Source organism: Sphaeramia orbicularis, chromosome 9 (genome assembly GCF_902148855.1).
Source record: "Sphaeramia orbicularis chromosome 9, fSphaOr1.1, whole genome shotgun sequence".
NCBI lineage: Eukaryota > Metazoa > Chordata > Actinopteri > Kurtiformes > Apogonidae > Sphaeramia > Sphaeramia orbicularis.
Window position 1 is genome coordinate 30,157,489 of NC_043965.1, and position 20,027 is coordinate 30,177,515.

Consider the following 20,027-nt stretch of genomic DNA (forward strand, 5'->3'; position numbering starts at 1 on the left):
TCACTGCAGGAAAAGGCAGAGAATAAAAATAGTTTCTCCTAAGCCTGCTTTCTAGTATACTAGAAAGGATACAAATAGGGATAACAGCTGAGTATTTCTATTTACACTCATACTATGTGTAACTGTGCAATGAGTAGGATGTTTTTATAAATCAATTCAACTGCTGATCGCATTAATGGTTGCAATGTAATAGGCTTTGCCCTTTGTGGAGATTTACCTGTGATTAAACTATGACGTAAAAGGAGGAGACTTCCTACTACTACTTATGTACAGCAGACTAATACAGCCATGTGAAGAAACTGAGGTATTTGTTAATTGATAAAACATTTATTATCATTAATGTTATATTATTTAAACATAAAAAGGACATTTCTCATATGATGTTTGCCTTCTGGGACAGCGTACATGCAGAACCCAAAGCCTGCTAACGCGGGAAACTCTTGCAAGGTTATAACATTCAATGTTATCTATATGCACATCATCTGTTAACTTTATAATAAACAATATAGCTGCATTTATAACAAAATCAATAATGTAACAAAATACAAAGAGAGGAGGTTTATTCGTTAACTTATAAAAATTAATTTACAGTAACAAATGCTGTCTTCAAGCATTTGACAGTTTTAACGCTTAGTAAAAATGTTTGCCCACAATCTGAGCCCCAAGAGAGAAACTGTTACCAGAAATCCACAGTAAACAAGAGACAGAAGAGGCTTTACTGCACTGACAATAGACACAGACTCTCCTATAATATTTGTTTTTTGTTAAACGACAGATTTGTTCGGAAAATAACTTAATTAAATAACATGGAAGTGTAAATGGATAATTTTCTCGTGATCTTACTGTAGTAACATCATTGTTGACTACAATTTTATGTAATTACTGAATACCATATGTTTGCCTGATACACAGCCACGATATAACCTTTGTAAAATGTTGTTAAAAGCACATTCTTAGATTCTTATTGAATTCAATACTGTAGTGGAGCATATTTAAAAATAGGGTTTGGGTTTTCAGTTATTTCCAAGCTTTGACTTACTTCAATAAATTCTAGGACTGCTCTATGTATTTAAGACAATTACTATTACCTTATTATGTCAGCCAAGTGCAGATAAATGTGTAAGGTAAAGACCAGAGCACAAATTTTTACCCTGAAGAGATCACAGTAATAACCAGTACAGTAAGTATGAGCACTTGCATTAAGTTACGCCACTTTCACCAGATTCATTGTTGAAATGATCTCAAGTAGTTCAGCATCCTAACCATGACCCATATCATGCAAAAAGGGGAAAAAAAGAATGATGCATAGTAATTTTAAGAACGACAAAGATAAACTTGTGTAGATAGCAGATGAGAAGTACACTGAAGTAGATATCACAGTACAGGCAACATACATTAACCCTTCCCTCCACATTGAACACTTGAGAACTCAGATTATTTCGCATTTTCATATTGCATGTTCTTCCTGCCACATGCTTACTGGCTTTCATACCATAAACACCGCAAAAGTTTATTTGAAAATACATTAAAGAAATACCCCATCAAAGTACTGCTAGTGCATTAATAGAGATGACTTTTGAGTGGCCAGGATGGCAGAAGAAAAAACAAAATCTTTTCCAGTTTCAGTGAGTTGGCCTATTGCGATGAGTTTATTTAAGTCTTTAGTTCTTAGAAACACCATCTCCCAAACGGCACCACATATCATTTCTCAGAACACGCACAGTACCTCCCATTTAGTTTTTGGGCTGTCTCCAAAGTTTGGCAACCCAGCAAAGTGCAGAGTAGCCTGAAGTGATTGTCACCTGTTTCTTGTGTTAGAAGACATTCCAGTTTTCCCCAGGGGGGGTCTTCTATGATCTGTCTGCCATCAGGGGGCAGGCCAGAAGCAGCCGGTCCCCAGGACTGTGCATGAGTCCAAGCAAATTGCCCGAGGATGGTTCGCAGATGTTAAGCCAGCTACACTGCAGTTTAATGAGCACTGTTACCATTAGACCAGTGTGTAATGTCTGTCAAAGAAGACAGGCTCACACCTGACTTTGAAGCCAGTTGCGAGGATCAAGTCTGGCCCGCAGGTTCCTGAGGCTGCGTCGAGCTGGGGAGGGCCTTGAAAAAGGGGCTCCCTCCGATGACTCGGGGCTGTGGCTGCCTTCGCTGTTGCTGGAGCTGTTGCTAGAGGTGGAGCTAGAGCAGGAGAGGGTTGTCTGTGTGCTGTGCTGTGACAGAGGTGAACGAGAGGACATAGGGAGTGGGGTTAGCAGCGAAGAAGCAGGAGTATGGCAGGGGCACTGTAAGGTCCCGCCTCCACCGTAACCCCTCCCTCGAAGGGTGCTGAGCTTAGCATCCAACGACAAAGTGCGTGGCCTTAGGCGGGAGGGGGACGATGACAGGAGGGAGAAATTGGAAGAAGGGTCGGGCCACACATGGTGGTGAGTGCAGGGGCTGGTGCTGCAGTGGCTGTCGCTGTCCGAGGTAAGGCTTGCATCAGATGACAGCAGACCCAGCTGTGGGCAACGGTGGATGCTCACAGGGCTCCTGGGCAGTCGATGAGGGGTGGAAGGGCTGTGGCCAGACAGGCGGGAAGTACAGGGGCGAGGGCGGCCAGCGCTTTTGGGGTTGTTTTCCTCAAACATAGACATCCAGGTGGGAGAGGTGCCCAGCTGGCTGCGGAGTTCCAGTTCCTGCATCCTCCGAGCCAAGATGTCTGACACCGTGCTGCTGAGGTCATCAGATGACTCAATAACTGCAGGAGAGAAGAAGGAAAATGCATTATCATCCTACTGCATTTCATATGATTTGAGCCACTTTTAGAGCACTTGTGAATTAAATATGAGATTCCAAATGCTTGTTTCTTGTGCCTCAATTTAAAAACAATTTAAGCTATGGAGTAGGATAGCTTCAAACCAAAACAGAGAAATATGTAAAGCAAGTGGAATAGTGGATTTTTAAGGATTTCAAGCAGTTCAAAGAAATGCTTCAAATTGAAATATGACTGTTTTAACGAAGTTGAAAGTGGATGATCATTTGGTGGTTCTTTACTAATGAGAACTCATCATGAAACATGTCTTTATTATTTTTTGCAGAATCTATTCATTTGTGTCAGTGAATCCAAGACTGCATAATTTTATAGGTCTGCTTAATTCTACCTAAGCAGAATCCTCCTCCTGTTACTTCACCTGTCGTTGTAATAAGATGAGAGCAGAGCACGAATCTCAGCAGACACAGCGTTATCCTGCAGCAGAAGACCCTCACAGGAGGGTGTTGCAAGGGGGGCTGCCAGGAGGTGTTAGGAAAACAAGGAAGGACGTTGCAGCAAATAGGGGGGTGTTACATGTGTTGGTGGAGAAGATGAGAATGAATAATGGTATTTATTAAAGAAATTAAATATGTGATGGAATAAACAATAAAGGCCCATTCAAGGGTAAAGATGAGTCACCCAATATAATTTAATGGAGAATGTTGAAAAATGTGTTGGCCATGAGTAATATATGAGGACACGGGAACATAATAAAAAAGGGTAAAAAAGAAAAAGCCAAGGAGGGATGGATTTAAGACACACAAGGAAGATTGAAAAGGACAAAGAGGAACAGAGAAACATAAGACATAAGACAAAAGAGTGAGTCAGTCTGTCAGCGATAAGATTTATTCTATCTACAGTGCAGAGAAGAAAAGCAAGTTGCGTGAGTTTGAAATATTGGAGAGGACATTTTAATAGTGATAGCATCTTTCATGCACATAAACCCAAAGAATTTAAGCTACAGTCACATGCAATGCTGGCACAAAGCAAAGACAGCTCAATTTTCTTTCTTTCTTTGACCGTCCTGTTTATTGCTTTTATATTTTCAGTAATTTTGAGGGATATTTCCACTGTTCTTTCCACATTATTGAAATTAGGGAGAGGATCTTACCCATTTCATGATAAAGAGAACCCTGCTTTGGTGTGGCAGGGGCTGGTTTCCGTGGTGATGGTAGTTCAATTTTCATTAAGTCGTCACAGCACTGCTTCCATTGACCTGTATATGTATATTGGAAACAAGCTGTCACCTTTAAATAGCAAATTCAGGGTTTTCTTGACAGCTCTCTAACAGCTCTGGTAAAATATCTCGGTGACTATATGTATTGGTTGTAAATCAGACATTCTTCCAGTGTTACAGCACACATCACGTACTCATATCATAGAAATGCTGCCAGAAAGCTTCCATCCACCGGTGTGTGTCCTCTCGGCTGTCAGTTGTCAGTGTGTGCGTGACCTCCTCACCTCCATACTGATTACTGATACAGATATTCTGAACTTTACTTTGAGGGTCTTTCTCTGATGCACGTATTCTGGTCTCCTGAAACATAAGAGCAACATGGAATATAATTATCCGTCAAAATGCCGACAATCAGAAATGAATGCCAGTGCTTCTGACTAAACAAAATTATGTGCTGCAGCAAATGATTAATTGCAATTGCAAGTCCCTACTGAAAAATAGTCCTTACTAATAAAGCCACTAATTAGCACTCTTACGAACCATTTCCCCTCAGCAATTATCTAACAAAAGGTACAGATTCCCAATTCCCACCTCCCTGTTTTACGCCAAATGTACCTCTGACTGTCTATGACCACTAGATGCCAGTGTTGTTCCATTCATTTATTTGCCAGTACCCCCTCTTTCCTCTTTGGAAGAGCTAAAAGGCTTAGCTGACAACAAAGGATAATACAGATCTGATATTATCTAACAGACTTGGCTCTAAGTCAGATGTGTGCTGACGTTCAGCTTCAAAAGGCTCACATGAGTCACTGGAAAGAACAAGAGGTCCAGTATGCATCTGCACTTTGACAGGAAATTAGATGAGAAAACGTGAATGGTTGACAGAGTTTTTTACTTTGAGGTGTGAAAAATGGGAGCTGATGGGATTGCTGATTGATTATTATGTGTGCAAATTAAATGTAATTCTTTTATCCACACTTACATGTTTGTATTTAGTCCCTGTGGATACTTGCTGTTACACCTTGAAACTGTGCAGCAAAGCCAGTTTTTTTTCTTGGCTATTCTGAAACTCTCCAGCTGAGGTCTACAGTAAGTACCTTGCCCAAGGGCATCTTGATAGCAGGTGCTAAGAAAAGAGTTTATGTCCTAGTTACCTTTTTGGCTGGGTCTCCTAGTTGGCTTTAGATTTAGAATGGCACCAAGCCAGTTGCTTACCATCAAGGCTGCGGATGCCTTAGGTGTTACCAAAAAATACTACTGTATAGCTCAGCTCTGTAAGGCTGGATAAGCCTCTGTAGCAGAAGCCTTTGGGTTCCTTCCAAATAGTTTCCCAATTTTATGTGATCTCTCTGCTGACCTTGTTGATGCCAATAGTGAAAGCTGGTTCAACGTTAGCCTCCACATCTTCTTGCCGGTGATAACAGAAGAGGCTTGTTCCTTTTAGAACAGCGTACACTTTTGTCCAACTCTGAGTGTCACCTCCTAGTTGCTGTGAAATAGATAAAAATATATTTTAAGTGATGAGGGTCAAATAAAATGTAAGGCAAAACAGTAGCAGAAGAAGGGGGAGAGAAGAGTAGAGGAAGGTAAAAGGACAGAAATATGTCATAACAAAGGCCTCAATACATTTAAAGTATGAGACTAATAGTTCCATAGAACTGCTGCACACACCAGTCAACTTACCTTAACTTTCAAGCATCCACTCATCATCTGTTGGGTCATACAGTGAGGCTGAGCTGCAAGGCGGCAACACATACTACCATAGAGTGGCAGCCAGTATGAACACTCTTCTACAAGGACAGGCAGATGGGCAGAAATAAACATCATTAATAAAAAAAATTCCAGGTGACATTCATGCACAAGCCTGTATATTCACCAGCCTATACACACATTTCATCTCCACATCATACTCCATCCCTTTAACCCCCTTTAACACACAAAACAAGGCACCAGGGTGTAAAAGACTGGCAGCTGCAGGGAGTGTCATGAAGTGCAGCAATGAAACTTTACAGCAGGCTGAAGGGCCAATGAATAAAACACTAGGGGCCTGTCTGTCGGAGGGTCTGGGCCCTTGTTAGCCCACATCATTACAGGTTTACACAGCAGTCACCTCACTAGCACAGCCTTTATTATTGTGACCTTGACAATGGCTGTCTGTCAGAGAATATGGGAGGATGGAGAGGATGGGGAGAGAAGGGGAGAGAAGGGGAGGGAGGGCTGTGTGTTCAGACTTATGTGAAAGTTTCAATGGCTGTATTTTTATGGTATCATTTGGCACAAACACCAAAATAACTTTTCAGAATATTGTAATTTGAGTGGTTTGAAAATAAAGTATTTTGATTTCTCATAGACAGATAGAGGAGAGCTTAGAAGAGTCTGGATAAATTGCTCCTGAAGGGACTATACTTAGTATCTCTACTTTTAAATATAACAAAATTGCCTAAAATGATCATTACAGTGTTGACAAATAGAGAGCTCTCAAATTATGAAAAAGATTCCCTGTATCTACAGTCGCAGAAAAAAATTATTAGACCATCAAAAGTCATCAAAAATAATAGTTATGCAATCAAATAGTAACTCCTGTGTGTATCATGTGATTAAAACAGACAGAAAAGAAAACATGGAATGCCTAAAAGCACTGTGTTTGGCAGTACAATGCCATACCTATTGATGTAAGAAGTAAGTGATTTTGGTTATTATCACAAAAACATGGAAAATGGCTAGATATCAGCTCTGAAATTAAACTCGTTTGAGCTATTTTTGTTGTTATCATTATATTTGTCCAAACAAATGTACCTTTAGTTGTACCAGGCATTAAAATGAACAAGAAATTGAAGAAAACAAGGGGTGGTGTAATAATTTTTTCGGTGACTGTATCAATACCGATGGTCCAACAGATTAATATGACCACTAAATAGAATAGTGGAAAATAAACACCACAGGGCCTTTGACCAAAGCATCAGAAAGAGTCAAGATGGGATGAGAACCCCTAAGAAACAACTTTTAGATATAATAATGTAAACTATCGGCTGATGTAGCATGTGCAGATTATTAGACACAGTGTTATTTTTGACCAGCTGTGGAAAATTTTATTTGAAGATGAAAATTTGATTATACCATAATGCAAATGTGTGAAATGATGAACTTTATACTTTATTATCTCCGCCAAGGACGGCAGAGGGTTTGTTTTCATTGGGGTTGGTTTGTCTGTCTGTCTGTCTGTTAGCAAGACAACTCAAAAAGTTATGGATTATGATGAAATTTTCAGGAAATGTTGATATTGACACAAGGAACAAATGATTAAATTTTGGCAGTGATCAGGGGGATTTTTTATTTGTCTGTTAGCAAGATAACTCAAAAAGTTAGGGAAGGATTTTGATGAAATTTTCAGGAAATGTTGATACTGGCACAAGGAAAAAATGATAAAATTTTGGTGGTGATTTGGGGGGGGGATGACGACTGATCTGCCACGGAGGTCTGTGTTCTCTGGGTGCTTTTCTAGTTCAGTGAGTGATCCAGTCTGTGGATTGGTTTTGATAGTCCTGTGTTCTTTTGAGTTTGGTTTTGATAGTCCTGTGTTCTTTTGAGTTTGGAATTTCAATAGTACATATAACCTCCATCAAATGTGTCTCTACTGTGCTGAGTACGTGTCTTGTCCCAAGCTACATGTCATCTCTCATAACATGATCATTTGGCTTCTCTCTTCCATGGTAGCATGAAACAGTGGTATACCATCCATCTTTATATACAGTGAATGGTTAGGACTAAGAGGAGGGAGCTGCAGGTGTAGGATGATGCTCTAAGGAACGTTATTAAAATGCAGAAGAGGAGGAGCGACACTGATGTGTGAGAGAAGGACAAAAACAGACAGATGGCCGATTGGGCACAGAAGAGAGAAAGATGGTGAGGAGACAGACTGACGGAGGCTGCCACTCACCGTTGCCTGAGATGGTGAGGTCATGCGTGCGAAAGCTGTCCTGGACGTGTGACAGTGACAGCGTGGTATGAGCTAAGAGGTGGTACTTAGGTCCGCTGTTAACACACAAGAGACGGCACGCAGTTTTATTCAGTGTTTGACCATGCATACGAAGAAAAACAGTTTACATAAACATTCCCGCCTGTCTTTCATTTCTCCTTGTAAAAATGCTAAATAATAAACTTACGGTACAGATGGAACTGGCAGCAGAAGAGGAGTTGCCCCTCCGTTGCTGATGGGACTACATGATCCAGGTTCCATAGCAGCCCGGAGCTTCTTCCCTGCTGATCGACCCAGTGAGGAGCTCAGCTTACTGGCAAGTTTTCTTGGTGTGCTCCCAGCTGAATAATCGTCCTCTGAGCAGCAGCTATACAGCTCTACACGCAGCTCAAACACTGGGCTCGCATTGTTGCTGCAAACGGACACACATGACAGACACCGTTATCAGTGTCACTCAGAAGCTTTTGAGACGTTTCCATTGCTATCATGGATTATGTGGTTGTTCAGTTACAGATGTTAGGAATCACTTACAGACGTTAGGAATCACTTACAATACAATGGTGTTGTCAAAGCAGATGTCAGTGAGCGTCCGGTCAACTATGACCATGTCTGTGTCAAATATCTCTCCCCCCAGCTGCAGCAGGCAGAACACAGCACAGCGATGAAGCTCTGAAAAGGTACATGTGGGAAAGCAGAGCACGGAGAAATATGTGAGATAATAGTATCTGTGAGCACTTTTATAACACATTTTCTAAGACATCTTAACAGCATTCACTCATCTCAATTAGTTGAAAAGCCTCTTTCAGCTTCTAAATAGCATCACCTTCAAATTAACTGTACATTAGGTGGCTGCTCTAACAAGGGTGAACCACACACTTGTAAGGGCAAACAACCTGAATCGTTACAATTTCACACAAGATCACTGAGCTGACAAGTACTTTCGCTGTTGTTTGTTCCACTTCTGCTATTTCAGTGGGCAGCTATGTTAAAATTTCATATGAAGTGTTGTGTGTGTTGTTGTCGTTCTTGGAACCAAAGCACAAAGGTCTTCAATGTTGCAACAGCTTGTGATACCTCGGCAACAATATGTTGCTTCCAATCAGCCATTTCAAAGAATAATCAGGCTTTGTGCAGAAGCCAATACACCCTTTGTGAGTCCTTACACAGAGGAGCCACATTGTAATATCCGTAAAATAACACTCATCATCAAAAGTATCATTGTTGTAATATTAGTAGTATGACTCTTGGTGTGTGGATGTCTCTTTTTCTTCTCTTAATTCAGAACTAACTGAGGGTGACTGTTTTGACACATATATTAAGTATTCACGGTTATGACTGACAAATGCTGAGTGACGAGAGCCCCCTCTATTTATGTGCTTCCCATCAACCTCTCATTGACACATAATGTTCAAACCTATTATTCAAGTGTGAGTTCAACACTCGGCTTAAAATATGATTGCACATGTGAGAGATGAACATGCCCTGCTCCTCCTCGCCTCTTGGGCTCAGTTTACGTCTCGGTGTGCTTAATGACCTTGACTAACAGCCTCATTAAGCTTTGTTAAGAGTCTACTACCTGTCTGCTGAGCTCATTTATATGCACAGGTCATACAGATTAATTCTGTTCAAGCTGCCAAGGGAGAAAATGGCGCGCTGAGATTTGTAATGACTGCTGAGGGGTTAACCCACATTGACTCTGACAAAAGGAGGCAGGATCACAAAACAATCAATGGAAAGAGTTCCAGGGCATTATCAGTGACCCTTTGGATTCTGAAATTACATCTCAACATTTAAAATGACCTGATTAACAGTGCTACTCCACTTGTCAAAAGGAAAGGCACAAAGATTTGATTTGTTTATTCCATGTATTTTCTGCCCCATTAATAATGACCTACTTAGGTTATTCACGTGCCACTCCTTTACAGAGCCAAGAGGCAAGGCCACCAGGATTGAACAGTGGGTCAGGTTGTGCTGCCAGGGTTTTCACATGTCTAAAAATCTGTTCATGTGGAATTCACAGTAATCTGTTTTAGCTATCAACTCCAGGAACTAGCAATGCAGCCAACAGAAAGCATAAAAAAATTATATTGAGTGTCAACACAGTTTCAGTGGGAGCCTGATATTGAATATGAAACTAAAAGTCTGCATCAGCGTTTCTCCCTCCTGCTGTTGATAAAAGGTAGTTTCTGTTTTGTTGTAATGAGGATGCCCACACTCTGTAACACAATTTCTAACATCCCTGGCTCCTCACCTCCTTTGTTCTTGAAGTACTCTGTGTCTTTCCACATAAGAGGGATACGGAGATCTGTAACAAAAACAAGACAATTGATTAGACCACAAAAATAATAACCACTGTTTCTGTTTAAGTGGTATATGTGTGATCTCTTTGGGTGTGTGTGCCCCCGCTGCTTGCATTGGCTGAAGTGTATGTTCTCCAGCTGGGTACCAGATATGCAGCAGTGTCACCATGAAGATATGCAAATGCTTCCGAGTCCCACAACTAATTAATATTCCTTTCTTTACCTTCTAATCATGTGCAAAATTACAATGAAGCAATAACATAAAAAACATTTCAACCATATTGCCAAGCATTTCAGTGTGAGTTATTACACTGCAGTGGATGTGTGGCACACTAAGTTGCTCTATAATTGTTCATCTGACTGTGATGGGTGGTAGATACAAGTCACCAAGTTCAAAGCCAATAAAGAGGGAATTAAAAATCTTGTGAGAGACAGAGAGAACTGGATCTCAGCCAGAAAGAGCTGCTCTGCATTAAATTCTAGTACTAAGTGAACAGTAAAAAGTCTCTCTAATTCTCTTGCTTATTACCGATAGGTTTTACATCAGCCTATGACCACATTTAAGCTTCATCCTTTCATAAATATTACAGGTTTGCTCATTGTTTACCTGAGATGGCCACTTTTCCTTTACATGGGAGTCGGTCATCCATCGGCCCAGCATCCGACGACCTCCGTGTAACCTTCTGCATGACCTGAGCCTCTTTCATCCTCTGCAGTTCTGACATGTAGGCCATGATACGAGTGCTGCAAGTTTGGAGGCTCTTTGCTGCCTCCAAAGCCTGATCCCTTTGGGAACAGGCAGCAAGCAGCTTACAGGCCCCATCACGCATTCGGATCTCATGATCAATCTTCTTCTGAATGTCACTGTCCTGTGGAGGAACAGAAGGGAAAAAGAAGAAAAGGAGAGAAAGTTCAATTATAAATAGCTTAAAATTTATACAATGTCTTTGCAAGAAATGTACAAGAGTGTATTGTTATAGTGAGTATCGGCTTCTTTCTTAAATGAGTAATGTGTGTTTTTGAAAGCACCATGGAATCTATGTAAATAGATGCATGTGTTTGGGTATAGACGGTGTTTTAAGACATGGCCTTTTGCTCCTTGAGGCACCGAGCCCACTCTCCTGCTGAGCAGACACATAGACACTGAATCATTTAGTACAAATATACTCACTGAACACACAAGATGTAGCCTGTTTCAAGTGAGAGAATAAGAAATACAAAAATAACGAGGCTGTAAAACATTAGGCATCTGCAGGCCAAATGAGAAATTCCAGACACACAAAGGTATTGACATTTACTGACTTTCTGTATGCACAAAAAAAAAATATCTGGCTCAACATGGCCTGTTTAATCTGGGCCAAGACAGTGTGGTTGTGTATGCTTGCATGCATGCTTGAATAAGAACACATGACACATGCAGACAGTAAAGGTTCCTTGCTCTCAAACTGTCTGGCTCTGTCCTCCAAAGAATGAGGTGATGCTCCTCAGAGTTTAAACAAATCCCAAAGCTCCACTTGACATTGTCAGTACAAGAGAAATACTGGATGCATTAACCTAAAATAGCAGACAGCGGAAAAAAAAAACAATCTAGCATATGAGGTGAGAGGGTTGGGACAGGATGGAAGCATCTAGGAATCAAACAACAATCAAACAAAAGCAAATATACACTGACATTTGAGTGTTGGTGCCAGAGCTAGAACTCTGGCTGTGGATGTTTTTTCTTGCTAGTGGGGTTGGCCATCAAGTTTTTTAGCTTACCGACAGACTAAGCTATTGTCGTCATGCGGCATCCAGTGTCCGGCAACTTTGAAAAATTTTCCCACTATAAGAGATAGGAAGTGGATTGATCCAATAAATCAGTAAGTATCAATGATATCAAGTTGGAATTCAAATTTTTTACAGATCTGATTGGAATATGACCAAAACATGGGCTATTTCTGTAATATAATAAATACACATAACTGGGTGATAATAAATGGCATCTGGATACATTTCCCAAAGCTTTTAATTTGGCCGGTAAGCTACAGGGCCATTGGTCCTATTTTTACATATAAAACTGGTTCAACAAACTAAGAAAATATTAAGTCAACTCTGTTTGAAGTAACTAAATGGACAAACAGGATAGGTGTTTGGACTTCTGAGGGATGTGAAAGTGTGCATGCTTGTCCTCTTAAATGATACAAACTCACACTCTCACCACAAATAATCTGTAACATTCCCTTTGCCCTCTTTTTCTCACCCATCTGTCTGCCTGATAAATGCAACCTTCCCTTTTCTGCTACGATATTTCTAATTTATCTTCTCTCTCTCTTTCTGCCTTATTCTCATGAATTTTTTATTCTTTTGATTTAAAGCTTTTATACTTTCACCACTCATTTTCATCCGCCTTCTCTCATACTCCATCCGTTCCAGTTCACTGTCCTCAATCGGCTTTTCTTTCTTCTCCACACCCTTTTCTCCTTTCTACCTGTCTCTCACTTGGTACGAGTCTTGCACATGTTCAACAGAGGCACAGCGGGAGAAAAATGAATGCAGCTTCGACATAATAGTCCACATTTGGACACAGATTTTTGCTTAGACCTAGTGCCCTTGAAAATGAAGGTCTATCTCATTTTAATTCATTGCTAACCATGAGAAATGCTAACTTGTCTCTGGTAAGGCAACCACATGAGATCCACATGGTGGTTATAATTAAACAAAAACCTGTATTTCTGATTCTGTCTCTAAACTGAACCACAGACACATAAACAAATAATGCTGCTAATAAAAGTTTTACATGCATTACAGTGGCACGGTATAACATTTAAAAGGACTGAAGCCAATTACTACTAAGTTTCTCTAAACAAGCCACAGCCACAGCAAAGGATCATTACACCCAGCATGATGGAGTATACTGCAGTGTGTTTACTATTGGTGATAATGATGACACCAGAATCCTGTAAAATCCACACTGTGGATATTACGTACAATATGGCTACAAATACAAGCCTGTCCTTAAATAAACACTTGCTGACTGAAAACCAATTACAGATCTCTCACAATGTGTAAAAATAGCAGATCATATTATGACACCAGTATAAAGACACACAAACACTTAACTGGGTGTTTGTGAAATACACTGAGAAAATTTTATTTGACAGGTCAGATATTTCTTTCTAAGAGTCAGTGGGCTTTTCTTTTATTTGAGAGAGAAAGAGAATTAAATTGCATTAGAGATAGAGAATGGGAGAAAAGTGGAATTTTTATACGACTTGAATCATTAACGAGCACTTAATCTGCTGTGCCCTGAGAACAAACATGAAAAATAACCACCCAAATCTTTGTTTTTATTGGATAAGTCAAAAGAAATTGGTTGACCAATGGAAACCTTGAGTAGAACACTTTTTCAATTCATAAAAATCATTTAAAAAAGGTTCTCTAAAGTCAACATTTTTCTCTTTGAGATAAATGTGCACTGTTATTAAATACAGGACACTGACCTGTAGGTTTAGTATTGTATGCAACTAATCAGTGTGCTAGAGCTGTACTTATTATTTATTTTGAATTAATACATTAAATGACCACTAATTTGATAGCAACCAGTTAATTAAAAAAGAAAATATCTCTCTCTAGTCTTTCATATGTGATTATTTATTGGGTCTTTACTCCTCTGTCACAGTAAATTATAGCCTACATCTTTGGGTTGAAGAGTTAACAAGAGATTTGAGAATGTAACATTAGGCTTTAGGACACTCTGATCGACTACTTTCACCATTTTTCTAACATTTCGTAGACAAAAAAACTAATAAGCTAATGAAGAAAATTATCAACAAATTAATCAACTATGAAAATAGTCTGTGGTTGCAGCCCTCTTGATATATTATTGAACAAGAACAAGATTATTGGGTGCAAATGACCCATGAATGCAAATGAATGCATAAAGAAGGAGAACAAGGCTACAATTAAAAAAAAGAGAAAGCATAGTTCAGGCTGTCAAAATGCCTATGCACCAAAAACTGTGTTCCAAAAACCATCACAGAGCCTGAGGCTGACCAGCCAGGTCTGAAGGAACTCATACACAGATACACGTATATATTTATACACATAGAAAAGAAGCTGTCACCACAGTCCAGTCTCATGCAGTGGATCTTACAGTGACCTGCTGAGAGGAGGTCTTGTATTTATAGCAGCTAAATCAACAGGCTTCTCCTGCGGGGGATCTAGGAATAGTAGACAAGCAGCCTAGATCTAACTCTAATCCACGTGTCCGGGTGTGTCAGGCCTCTAGAGCACAACAAGCAAACATACATACTCGCAGAGATGGGATGAAGGAAATAAACACACTGAATAACACAGGGCAGGCAGCAGAGAATAGAGTGGATGATCAAGAGTGGATAATACTATTTTGTCACCTTCTGTGAATGTGCACATGTCTTCTTTTGAATGCACATAATCACAGTGAATCCAGACACTGAGCCTCCAGAGCGGCAGGTGTTAGACCAGTGGGCACTGCCAGAGTGGCTGGCTGCCTATCGAGGTGGCAGAATGGGCTGCAGCCAGATAAAGGGTGAAGCAAGGGTGAGCAGTTGACAAGGATGGAGTGCATGGTGAGTATTAAGAGACACAGGGGAGGACTGGTGCTGTCAAAGAAAACAAGGATAAGCTTCAGAAAACCAGAAAACCAGAGGGAGGATGAGATATAGGTCGCAAGTGGCAGACTGTAGCTGGTAGTTGGAGAGACAGAGAGAGAGGGGTAGAAAGAAAAAAGAAAAAGAATGAAGTGTGAACAGACAAGCCAAGTATAGCTTGAAGGGACAGTGGGGAGGACATGCAAGAGGAAGGAAAAACAAGGTGTTGATCTTATAAGAAATGACTGGGGGGGAAACAACAACAGGGAGGTGATAATAGAAATAATAGAGGCAATACAAATAGTAGAGGTGGGTTTTATATGAGTTTATGTGCATATCCTCCTATCCATGTAGTGGAGCATACAGTTCTGTAAATGAGCAGGTGTGGAAGTAATTGGGTGAGAGTATCTTTCTGCAAGGGAACTAACACATGTGGAAACAATGGAAACAATGGAAAGTGGTTCTTTCTAAACACAACAGTTACACTCTGGACAGGAAACGTCCTTATTATATGCTACTATTTAGATGAACTAAATACGAGCATCGGGACAATTACCTGATATGATCCAACACTGACTAAGTATTTCAATAAACACATCAGACAACACCATCTGCTTTAACCAAAAGTCTATTTTGATAGCGTTACTGTATGACACACAACAGAATATGCAGGAGGTATAATCAACTTGAACCTTTCAGAAGGTAACTGGATGCTTCAGTGAATAGCAGATGGTTACTTCCTGTGTCACCTCACTGTCTCTGTCTGGCTGTGTGAGTTAGGTGCTGATCACTGGTGGGAGTGATCACAGACACACTCACACCCACACACCTACACAAACATACAGTACACACAAACAAACAAACAAGGCAGCTGGGGATTTGACGCCGCTGCAGATGGTGTGTAATGGTTTGTTTACAATGTGTTGTTCTGCATGAGTAGGCTTTCCTGTTCAAATCGCTGACCCTTGACCTCTGACCTCTATCTCTTACAGACCAGACGATTGTGGTTAAAGCATGAGGGTAGACTAGGGATGTAACGATATGAAAATTCCATATCACGGTTATTGTGACTGTAATCATCACGGTTATCATTATAATCGTGGTATTGTTGAAATTGTGCTCAAAATGTTCAAAAAGTACTAATACACACACTGAAATAATTTAGCCAAGTTGTATTTTGAAAAAAACAAACAAACAAAAAAACAAAAAAGGCCAAATAAAATAGGTACAATGTACCTTCTGAGCCTATTTTGTCCGTTCTTCAGTACTTTTGATTTTGCCTTTATATACTACATAAACAAATGTTTACTATACCCATGTTTGGTATCTTTTTTTCAGCACAACTTCATTTATATCATCTGTCTATTATTTTTTCACTTTAACCTACTATATCAACACAAAAGGACAAAAAACACACAAAAAAATATAAAATCCAATGTGAAAAATGTACATACTTTATCACATAAATAACACAAAGATGCTTAACAAACCTTTTCAAAGACTTTAAAAGTGAATATCGGTTCCAAATATTAGGTATATACAATTAAAATTGGAATAAATTGAAACTATACTCAAATATTTGACGTAAAAGCAGATCTTTACATAGACATTTTCTCTGGAAAAGTGCGGTAATCAAACATGGTTATCATTATAATTAAAATTTCAACGGTAATACTAACCGTCTGCAATTTTACCATGGTTTATCGTTATACCGGTAATCGTATCCCTAGGGTAGACCAAAGGGTTTGGTTTATATACTCAGTCTGCTTTGTGTAACAGGTCTGTACTAACTTAAAACACCTTGGAAAAAGTGACTCACAGAATGAAGGAGGAGCAGTTATTGCTAAATCCTGTGTAAATGATAAATTATTGTGCAGGAGAACTGATACTAAAGGTCCTGAGATGATGCATCTGCAATACGGCTGAAAAAGGAATTCCTAAAATTTGGGAAACACATTTTCTTGGCTATCACAGTAGCTCTAACGTGTCCTCAAAAATATGCAGCCTGTCGCAAACCTGTGCGCACATCTAACTTCCACAGAAATGAACAGGAATTTGTAGTTTTCCTTAAGCAGATCACGCTACATGCAACTGCAGAAGATTACACTTTTTTCACTGAGAACAGCAGAGTTATGCATTTTTTCCAGGAACAATACTAACAAGACCCCTTTTTTTGTTGCCTCTGAGGTTGTTTCCTCCTTAAACACACTTTTTTAGCTATCTACATATAAAATCTGGACGGACAAGCAGAGTGACAGAGGGTAATGGGAAAGAGAAACCTGAGAGGGTGATGATGGAGAACAACAACAAAAGGATTAAAACAACCAGAGAAAAAGACCTCTGCTCTGTCTTTTATAAACACAAACAGACAATGAGACAAACACGCAGTCACAAGCAATCTGTCAATCACCATGAGTAAAGACACAGACACATTAATAGCGACACAAATGGTGTCTGTCTTGATTTAACGCACACATACTGACAGACACACAAGCGAAAATTGCAAATTCCTGACCACTCCCAATACATCGGGACTTTACTGACCGAACTGCTGGCTTTCAATTAACCAGCCACAACTATGTGCCTCGCCTTCCTCTCCACCCTCTTCCGTTACTTTCCCTCTTGCTCTCCCACACCCAGAGCCTGGCTGTAGTTAATGATGGAGCAAAGAGTCAAGAGTGCAAGAAACAGGGAGGGATGAATGAAGCTAGGAAAAAAAAATCAATGGTAAGTAACTGAGAGGTGGTTAGACAATGAGAGAAAAGACATGAGAATGAGGAGTGATAAAGGGAGAGAAGGAAGGAGCAGCAAGTGACAAAGATGGATTGGTGTGAATCATATGAGCAGAGTATCACATGAACGCAGTCATACCAACACACACAATTATAGATATGCATAATGATTAGGTTTGACTGCCATCACTGATGATCAGACCTGATATGCAGCACTGCAGCAGCAGTCATCCATCTCTGACAATAGTCTCCACTGGGTCATAGCACTATCTCATTGGTTACAAATTAACAACCTTCAACACTGAAACAAGAACATTTTGAATTTATCACTAGTATTTCTTTATAAGCGACCTATTTCCATGTGAAAACTCACCATAGTGTTGTTGAAATATTATTGAAATAGACTTTTTACAAGGTTTGACAGACTGCTTTAAGGCATTGCAATGTAGTCCAAAAATATATCAGAGGACCTTGACAATGATTTACAGACCATGCCTTGAGCTGGAGAAAACAGAAAACAGTCAACAGTCCTATCAAAACCTTCAAACCAAGACCGAACCAAACAATGCTCCAATTCACCAAACAAAGTCCCTACAGAGTCTCTGATTGCAGCTGCTGCTACAAAGTCAGGGCACAACCAGAAAAAAAAAACAGTTGCGGGAACTGGTTGGGCACTGGTCATGAAAGGCTGAGAGACGGTAAAAGAGAAACAGTAACCGGGTGGAGTGTTTGCATTCACCGTTTATGATGCTAAAGCTGGCTAAAATGCAGCTCACGTCTATCGGTGCCAGGACACAAGTAGCACACACTCCATGGGCCTTCTCATATGTCAAAACGCCTCTGTAGACCCTACTCTAGGTGCCAACGTGCTTATGTCATCATTGAGGTGATCGCTATTGAGTTTCAACTGTGGACCAACTTGCTGTTATAGCACAGTAGCCCCCTCCCCTCTCCAACAGCTTATGCATTCAATTATTCGCTGACAATAGAGACTGTTTCAGCTCTGCTTCCATGGAAAACTATGTGTGTATCTGTGTGTGCTTGCCCACATATGCTTGTGTGTGCGTGCTTGTGTCCAAATGACTTTGCAGCCAGCTGTTCTCACACAAAGGCAGTGTGTTTGAATGCAGCTGGGCCCCAGCACCCAGAGGGAGGAGTCAGAGCAGAAAGTGCTAAAAAGACAAATAATATGCATGGGTGTCTTAAATCAAATTTTGTGTACATGCATGTGGTGACTGAATATATCTGTGTGTGCATGGCAACACATGCAAACGTCTCATTGCATATTTGTTCCGTGTGTGCACTTTGTTCTTGCAAGTGCATTCGTTTCTTTGGCTCGTGGCCTAAAGGAGAGCAACAGTAGAGTGAATTTCAAGCTATAAAACAAATTTGTTTAGAGCTAGGAGAGAGCACAGGGAGCTTAGAGTCTGCCAAGTAGTGATCACTTCAACAATTTATAGGCACACTAACGCTTGATGGCTCTTACACGGCTGTGCACACTCAGCCTAATACATCGGCTCTGCATTATCATATAGTAGCACAGTGGGAGCTCAGACAAGCGGCGTATGTGTGCACCTGTGTGTCTTATTTCGACTGTATCACCGTGTGTGGTCTGTCAGTACATAACCAACAAGCCTACAGAGTATGCATTTATGAAATGCTGCACACAGGTTCCAGACCCACACTCATAAATATCTTAGGGCTGGGAAAAAATATAGATTCAACCTGCAGGGTAGTTTATTATGAGTAACTACAGCACAAAACACTAATAACAGCAGCCCCCCTCCTGTTTCCTTTCCATCTTGAAGAGGACCAGGGGAGTGAACTGGGCTGCACTCAAAACAGACTGGGTTGTAAATCTTCCCTGATGGAAACAGAAATACAGCAAAATAGACTGCACTTTTTAGGAAAACACTGAATAAAAAGCTACAAGGAAGACAGAATCATCATATTTCTGCATGCTTCAAAGCTCCAAAGAGCTCTCCACCACTTCTAGAAGCATACAGTGAACCAAAGTTGTCCCCAATGAGCTTCCTTTTCCAATCAATTTGGAAAAGGAAGTAATGGAGAAACCCTAATGAGAGAAACTGGCAGACAGGACTGTCTGGAGGCTCCAAGAGGTAATTAATGAATTAAGAAATACACACACAGCAATACTGTGAACTTTACTGGCACAGTTAAGTGTTGTGCACATCATGCTGGAAGCCACTGACAGTTAGACAAGTTGATGTGTATTATTAACTGTTTGAGCAGCTTTTCCTGTAAACTAGAAGCAAATAGAGAGAAAGGAGAGAAGGGTTTAGAAAAGGGGAGGGAATGAAGCAGGTCCTTCTAAGCCCCTGATCAAAGACTGCTGTGATTTCTCTGAATGAGAACATTCTTCTTGTACATCCCTAAGTGGATTGATGGAATTAAGTGGATTTAATCATATGAAAACATAC

The 20,027-nt window shown here is 40.3% G+C and overlaps 1 protein-coding gene across 4 annotated transcripts in view; it reads right to left on the reverse strand.

The window, feature by feature from the left end:
* Positions 1 to 543: 543 nt before the first annotated feature.
* Positions 544 to 20,027, reverse strand: part of rtkna (rhotekin a) — a 63,810-nt gene continuing 44,326 nt past the window's right edge. For 3 of the 4 annotated variants that reach the window (XM_030144150.1, XM_030144151.1, XM_030144152.1), the window contains exons 2-11: positions 10,855 to 11,116; positions 10,199 to 10,252; positions 8,499 to 8,616; positions 8,135 to 8,359; positions 7,909 to 8,003; positions 5,655 to 5,761; positions 5,329 to 5,460; positions 4,166 to 4,331; positions 3,906 to 4,010; positions 544 to 2,740 (exon numbers count right to left, since the gene is read on the reverse strand). In XM_030144150.1, the coding sequence (XP_030000010.1) occupies positions 2,025 to 2,740; positions 3,906 to 4,010; positions 4,166 to 4,331; positions 5,329 to 5,460; positions 5,655 to 5,761; positions 7,909 to 8,003; positions 8,135 to 8,359; positions 8,499 to 8,616; positions 10,199 to 10,252; positions 10,855 to 11,116 (1,980 nt within the window). In that variant the 3' untranslated portion in view covers positions 544 to 2,024. Of the gene's footprint in view, positions 2,741 to 3,173; positions 3,271 to 3,905; positions 4,011 to 4,165; positions 4,332 to 5,328; positions 5,461 to 5,654; positions 5,762 to 7,908; positions 8,004 to 8,134; positions 8,360 to 8,498; positions 8,617 to 10,198; positions 10,253 to 10,854; positions 11,117 to 20,027 lie in introns of all 4 variants that reach the window. The other variant, XM_030144153.1, reaches the window with a different exon arrangement.